At 42.8% G+C, this 8060-nt stretch overlaps 1 protein-coding gene across 1 annotated transcript in view; it reads left to right on the top strand.

Moving 5' to 3' along the window:
- The first annotated feature begins 323 nt into the window (after positions 1-323).
- Positions 324-8060, top strand: part of shroom4 (shroom family member 4) — a 59948-nt gene continuing 52211 nt past the window's right edge. The window contains exon 1 of the mRNA XM_023422700.2: positions 324-622. Within this exon, the coding sequence (XP_023278468.1) occupies positions 500-622 (123 nt within the window). The 5' untranslated portion in view covers positions 324-499. The remainder of the gene's footprint in view (positions 623-8060) is intronic.

Genomic DNA, 8060 nt, shown 5'->3' with positions numbered 1-8060 from the left:
AGCTACGTCAAAGTAGCGACTGTAACACCGGAAACATTTGATGTAGGTGTCAAAATAAAACGCGTTAAACTTTCTTCTTTTGGTGAAATAAGCGGGTCAGTAGCTAAATATATTAAACGAAACAACCGGTAGATTTACGTGATAAAATACAGAGCGAGACTGAAACCGTAGAACATGCTAACGTCTACTTTTCCTTAACGGTTAAACTCCTTGACCGGAAGTTAAAAACGAAAAGTTGGCCATAACTTCGACGAGCTTGACGCTGGCCAAAACTTTTTGCCCTCCCCCTCTTCCACTCACTCCCTCCGTCCTTCCACTCATCCATCCATCCGTTCGTTGTTGTCGTTACAGCGGTGATGGAGAAGCCGAGGGACCGCTACCGGCGCCGCTAAGCTAGCAACGACTCAGCCCGGCTAATACACCGAGAGGAAGCAAAATAGAGAGAGGGAGAAGGGAAGAAGAAGAAGAAAAATAACGGATAACGGACCAGAGGGAGAGGATGGAAACGGTTGAGCAGCTCGTCTCTTTCCACCACATTCAGGTCCAGTTGAGCGGGGGCGCGCCTTGGGGGTTCACGCTGAAAGGAGGACTGGAGCACGGCGAGCCGCTCATCATCACTAAAGTAAGTTGACCATAACTGTTGAAGCTATTTTCATTGATATAAATGTGAAAAATATCAATTTACAAGCCTGTGCAGTGTAAATAAGTACATTTATGAAGTACTTTACTTATTTTAAATACTTTATACTTATTTTTAACTACATTTTAGAGGGAAATATTGTACTTTTTTTTACTTCATCCCATTAACTTTACTGCCTTAATTACTTTATAAATATAAGATTCATGCATACCACACATGAAGAGTAGCGCTGTACCTAACGATTATTTTAAAATGAGGGTACATAATGGAAAATGCTTGTGTCAAATTATATTGAAAGATATTCAGTTTACTTTCATGTGTGACAAAGAAATGCATCATTACATTGACATTTTTTATTAGATCATCAAAATAGTTGCTGATTAATGTTCTGTCCATCAATTAATCGACTAATCCTTGTAGCTCCACCAAGAACTGAAATGATTAATCCACTGACAGAAAATCTATTATTTTGATAGTCGTTAGCTTTATTAGCTTCACATCAACCAGCTACAATAACACATAAATGCACAATGATATAATGTTATATTCACAGGTTTACTGTACTAGGAGTGAGTTTATATAAAGTATTTTCTTAATGTTTATGTAAATATTTAGCGTCTTAGCATCTTATTTTCATAATATCACTCTCACATTGACAATAGGAATTGCACTATGTAAGGATGTGGTTGTTGCAGAACTCTAGCTCCACCAAAACAGCAATTGTGGTAAGTTTGCAGGCTTGTAAGGCTGCTCCCTCATTTCAGTCTGCTTGTTGTCCGCTTGCGTTCAACTTTTCAACTCAAAAACTGCTTTTTTTTTAGACATCAGATTTGTAGCTTCACTCTTCCTCCTCCTCCTCCTCCTCCTCCTCTTCTGCAGAGAATAAAAAGTTATTGCCCAAAGCGAAAGCAAATATCCGGTGCCGGTTGATGTTTGTCAGCTGTCACTGTCCATGAATAAAAAAAAAAAGCCCTATTGACATAATCTAATGCAGCGGTTGGGCTCTCAAACTTGGAGGTCAAAGGGTTCCCACAGGGGTGCTAAACGGGGTTCCCAGGGGGGGATCTCCAGCGAAACGAGGCTCTGTTCATCTTCCTGTTCATTCACCGGACGGTAAAAATTCCCCCGAGCGTTGACAGACGACTCAAACCACTCCGGTCGGGTGTCTGTGGGAAATGAAAGACTGTTATAGTGTTTGTCACATATGTTAAAGGTTATCGACCCTTTTTGCGTTAGCTTCCATTGACAGCATCCTCATGATTCAACTAAGAAACCAACAAGTATGGGAGTTGATAGATGTGCAGAATGACATGTAGTGTGGTCTGCAGAGCTGTAAGAGGTTAGTGTTACTTTCAGGTGTGTGTATTGGGGAAGTGTGAAGGCTTTGCGAGAGATTTAATGTGTGCTTATAGATTTTGACGTGACCTCTTCTTGTGCGATAAAGTCACGGGGGCCGCCGTTTCCTCCCAGCCTCTTCTCACGGTTTCACGCTGCGGGCGGTGAGCTGCTGGAAATAAGGAGGGTGTCTTTTGAATTACTGCAAGTAATTATTGGTGTGTGTTCTGCTGGGGGTGGTCTCTGTGTGTGTTTGTGTGTGTGTGTGTGTGTGTGTGTGTGTGTGTGTGTGTGTGTGTGTATGTGCGTTCAGTCCAGTGCATAAGTAGGCCGACTGACATGCAACCTCTGCCTCTCTTTCTCTTTCTCTTTCTTTTACCGTCTCTCGCCCACGGTGTTGAGAAGTCGCAGCAGCAGCGGTGTAAATGTTGGCCGGTGTGCATCCATATTCACCACAGCGCCACAGCAGGGAATGGAAAAGCCTGGCTCAGTCATCTGGAAACACACACACACACACACACACACACACACACACTAAGTCACACACAGTAACACAGCCCCTGGGAAAATGTGACTGGGACTGCTAAAGGAGATAAAAATCAAACCGTGGTCTATGGCTGTTTTGTGTCCAGTGGCTAGTTTAAACTCTCACACGCACGCACACATGCACGCACGCGCGCATGCACGCGCGCTCACTCACTCAGAAACACACACAATGAAGTAGCTCAGGCGGTGAGCTCTGAACAGGGAACTGTGGTGCAGAAAAGTGTTTAATGATTAGGTGTTACGTCCTTGAAGGGAAGCTGGGAAAGACAGGAGCACAGAGGGAAGGTAAAGATGAGGTTCGCATGTGTGTGTATATGAAAGACAAGAGTGTATAATGTGTTTTAGTTTAAGCGAGGGTGAGAGAGAGTTTCCAGCAGCCTCTGAACAGAGGTTTACAGTGACTGTATGGACCACAGCTGAATACAGTCATAATCCTCTCACTTCCGAGAGAGAGCCATGAACAAATGTGTGTGTTTGTGTCAGGTTTCAGATGACAATTTTAATGTAAGACTTTATTGATCCCTGGAGGAAATCCACATGTCCGTCATTCCTGAGAGTCAAGCCAGCGGCGTTAATTGCTGAAGTAATGGATCAAGCAAAAATGGCAAAGATTTGCTGCGAACAGCTTCTCAAATCTGGGGAGACTGTTAATCAGACAAAACAAGACATTTGAGGCCATTCATCTATTTTCTGCCTCTCAACCAGATCTGGGTCGTGGTGGTAGTAGTGGGCTAAAGGCCGGGTTGTACTCCACTGTATGTGAATGAGAAAGAGAGCTAGAAAGAAGCAGCTAACCATCGGAAATCGTCGGACACAAACCTCCTAATCTGACATTGGAAGGTGTCGCACGATCCCCCGAAGCTCCATCCATCCATCCATCCATCCAATCATCCATCCACCCAGCCATCTGAAAAGTTCTTTGGATGGAGTATACTGGCAGAAAACAATAATCAGACCCCATTTTCCCCAGCTACTACCTCCAACTCCTCTTAGGAGGAATTCCCAGGTCAGATGAGATATACACTCCCTCCAGCATGTTGTGTGTCTGCTCCAGGGTCTCCTCACTCTCTGAAGTGTCCACAGTACCTCCATTTTATAAATAGTTCATCAAAAGAAGTCAACTGAAGAATCAATAAGGAAAATAATTGTGTCTAGCAGCCCTTAATGATATAATTAGTGCAAGTGCAAGAGTGAGTCTGCTGGGTTTTTTTTTTTGAGGCAGTTGTGGACAAATGTATAAGAGACGGAGAGCGTATAAATGTGCCAACTGCCCCTTCAAGATGTTCATGTTTTGGGGTGTGTGTGTGTGTGTGTGTGTGTGTGTGTGTTCGTGGCCCTTATGAGAGTGTAGTCCTCTGCTGGAGGGGGGAGGGTGGCTTCCCCCAGTCTGAGACAGCACGGGGATATAAGCCATTTGGTCAACATTCCTCCAGGAGCATAACAAATTACTACTGTGGTGTGTGTGTGTGAATGGGTGTGGAGATTATGTGCGAGTATATGTGTGTGTGTGTGCGTGTGTGTGTAGTCCCCATACATGTAATTCTCTAAATTGAGCACTTGTTTTCTTTGCAGTCAGTGATCAGTGAGTTTAAGGTTTTATCTGCTCAACAAGTCAGCCTTTAGCTTTGCTACTTATTCAGCTGTTCAGCGGGTCAGGCTGCCAGCCTCTTGGCAAGCTGTTAGCCAGTCAGTCGAGTTATTAGCCAGTCAATAGTCGATTAAATGGAATAAAAAATACATTAATACAACCAAATAAACATTAGCTTTACATAATGTGTTTATCTGTGGTAATTCCCGGTCTTGACCCTCCTGCATGTGTACAGCCTTAGAGACATTCAGACATATTTTAGTGTTATTTATCATTTCAAACGCTTCCATTTGTCATCGTTTTGTGACATCCTCCGTGTCTTTTGCCAAACGTGGTTGAGATGACGAGGCGGTGAGTTGCCTCCATTGTTGTGTTCGACAGAGCAGCTGCTGCCGAGCTGTCAGCTCGCTTTCAAATGTGGGTTTAAGATCTACTGCGAGCTCTCCGGCGATCTGTGCCGTTTCTGTGTCATTAGATTACATTGGCTCATGACATTTGCCAGGTTGCAGCGAGGTGGTGCCCTTAAAGCAATCATGATTCAATGATAAATGACAGCTGCTAAGTTTTTTTTTTTGATGGTTCCCAGAGCTTGTCTTGACTCGAGCGCTTTTCCCACCAGACCCCTGCAGATCAGACCAGACATGTCCGCTATCTAAATGAGCATCAGACTTTACATGTTGTACGAGAGTCTGTCTTAGTGGACTGAAGCAGAAGCTCACTGTTGTGCAGCTTTCATTATCTCCATAGTTTTCATTGTTAGTGATGTAAGAGAGATGAGGGGAGTTGTTATAAGCTGCTGTTTGTTTAAATAAGGCTGCATCTCTCTACCCCTCCGATGATTCAATATATATCTAAATACATACAACACATTAATCATGATCAAGGTTCACATTTGAAATAAATAATCTTGTTATTGATTGGAAGTCACCCATAGATTTAATGCATCAGTTAGAGATTTCAAACATTAAAACCTTTGCTGAAAGTGGAACAATCAGAGGTTGTTGTGATCTTGTTTTATTAAAATGAGATTTGTTTGATTTTTATATCAGCAGAGCAACAGGATCTGGATTTAATGGGTTTAGACAACCGAAAATAAATTCAGTTAAATAGCTAAATAAGACGTGATGCCCTCTGTTGTTGTTCAAGTTTGAAATATGGTGTTGCACAACTTCACCTCAACTAAATTCAAACAGGACTCTCTACATGTGGCTGTGAAGCATGTTCTGGACGAGTCTCCCAAAGAGTTTTTGTTGTTTTCTATTTGTGGTTGGAGTTTTTTTTCTTGTTCTTCTTCTTGTTCTTCTTCTTCTTCTTCTCCGGTCGGACATCAGGCCGTGTTTCTTGTGGGGAGCATTCCTGCAGAGTGTGTTTCAAAACAGTGCGAGCGGCCGGGAACTCGGTCGAGCCAGAACGGGCCAACAGGGATGAAGACGATAATCCTCCTCCTCCTCTCGTCCCGCTGTTGACAGTAACAGAAATCCAGGGATTTTACAAAAGAATGTTTTGACATGTGGTCGAAGGTATGCAACCAAATGTCCTGGGTTGGTAAACAGCTCTGCGTGTGTGTGTGTGTGTCTGTGTGTGTGTGTGTGTATGTGTGTGTGTGTTGTTCCCTGCATTCCTGTAAAGGTAGCCTCCAGTAGCAATCTGCTCTGCGGGGGGTAGATGAGGATGCCATCAGATAGAGATGCTATTGTCCCTACTGTGTGTGTGTGTGTGTGTGTGTGTGTGTGTGTGTGTGTGTGTGTTTCCATGTCCTCTGCCCTGACTTGCTTTTCTAACTGTCCTAACTAACCAAAAACATATGTCGTGCAGCAACATAGTACACAATAGAGCATATTGATGAGAGAAAGAAAGAGTGTATTCAGGTTTCCAAGAAATCACATTGACTTTTTGCATTTGGAGCAGGATGGAAAAAGGAACATTCAGTTTATTTTTGATAATCATTTAATCATATCAAGTCATTTATGAGGCAGAAATGCAATAAAAGGTCACCAGTTCCTACCTTTCAAACATGGATATTTGCTGTTTTATGAGTTTTCAGTAACACAAAACTTGAGCTGTAGAGTCAGACAAAACAAACATCTGTGGGAAAACATCTCTGTGGTCATTTTTCACCAAGTCATAGAGAAAACTGTCAGTTAAGGAGGAAAATAAAAACTGAGCAGTGAAAATAAGCTGTATTTTATAGCACAGCCAAAAGCTTGTACTTGAGGTGTTTTGTTTTTCTTCCATTTTTGTTTACATATTGGATGAAAAATGGAAATTTGTTCACAATTTTGATGTATAAGAAACTGGACTCAGTCAATTAGGTATTTTTAATTAGAGAAATAAGTATTTAGTCTATAAAGTATCAGAAAGATGTGACCACCCATCACACAAGGTGACGTCCTAAAACCCAAAGATACTCAATTTAAATAGACTTTGTGCAGAAGAATATTTGTTTTTGGGTAAACCCCAGCAAATCAAATACCTGTCAAATCAGATAACTTTGTCCAATTAATCCAGAAATATATAAAAATCTGGATTTTCAATTCAGTTTTCAGTCCTGGGATGATGTGTGTGTAGCTACTTGTTCTCATGAGGCGAGCTGCCAGACATATCCAGTGTTAAGATACTTGAAAATCATTGAATCTTATTCACTCAAACTCAAAACACTTATGCAAGAATGCAATGGGGAAATTGCTTTAAAATCATCTGACATGGGTTGAAACTGTGGAGATGAAATGAAAGGAAAAGGAAACTGTTCAGATTGAATGATGGAGGGAAAAGGAGACACGAAGAACGAATGAGAGAAACAAGGAGAGGCAGAAACGTGAAGAGGTGATGGAACAGAGTCATCACACTGAGAGTTGGTGCTTTGTTGAGATAAATAATCGTGGGTGGATCAGTTGCAGGAGCCTGAAGCTCGTGAATAGGTGAAGTGTGTGTGTGTGTGTGTGTGTGTGTGTGTGTGTGTGTGTGTGTGTGTGTGTGTGTGTGTGTGTGTTGGGGGGGGGGGGTGAAGAAGTCGTGACCCGAGGCTGCTGCAGTTGTTATTGTTTTTGTCCGGCGTTCTGCACCCCCCCATCCCTTTTACCCTCTCACTGGGGTCGGGGGGTGGGGGGGTGGGGGGGCAACACACTCACATGCACACACACCTCAGCCGTGTTTGCTTTACTCAGATTTCACCAAATTGCATCTTCATGTGACGGAGAACAGTTTTTGAAACCCCTGTTGGGGGTTTTGTGTTCTGCTGATTTGCAGCTTTTCGACCTGCAGCTCCGTGTTTGTTTGAGGCGGTTCGTCACATGAGACCGAGACGTGAACTGTAGAAGAAATCCGTGCTGGAATCCTTTTCGGTAAACGGTGTGACAGCTCTGTGTGTTCAGAAGAAACCCCTCAGTGTGATTCAGATCCAAAGGCCTGAACGTATCTGTCCTGCTGTCCATGAGTGAACACGAAGAGCTCATTGCGTCGGCTGTTTCCTTTATACGAGTACAGATTTGGCGTGTGACTCTAACGGAGAGCTGAAATGAAAGTGTCAGAAATAAGAAAACCTCATTAAAAACCCAGTTGACATTTATAGTAGTAGGGAGTATTTCACAACTCGGGATGACCAGGTGTGAAAGTAGGCGGGGTTTGAAGAGAGTCATACTTCACAGTCCATGTTGTCCAGTGGGAATATTTGAATGATATCTAAAGAGTCTGTTCAGGTTCTTTAATCCCACCTTCTTCCTGGTTTTGGTTTCTCTTTATAACATTTTCCACCAGCCGCGCCGCAGCCATTACATTTAACGCTTCGACATTAGAAGCAGTTTCTGAGCCATTATGTTGGATTAAGAAGAGCTGTTTTTTTGTGTGTGAGTGTTTATATGTTTACAGTTTATTGCAACGTAGCCATGCCTCAAACCAAAGAATGTACCCCACACACACACACACACACACACACACACACACACACACACACAC

The sequence above is a fragment of the Seriola lalandi genome, unplaced genomic scaffold, assembly GCF_002814215.2.
Source record: "Seriola lalandi dorsalis isolate HSWRI2012SDOR001 ecotype SW California unplaced genomic scaffold, Sedor1 jcf7180002054684, whole genome shotgun sequence".
Taxonomy (NCBI): Eukaryota; Metazoa; Chordata; class Actinopteri; order Carangiformes; family Carangidae; genus Seriola; species Seriola lalandi.
The sequence above is the reverse complement of the archived record's forward strand: the minus strand, read 5'-3'. Positions and strand labels throughout refer to the sequence as shown.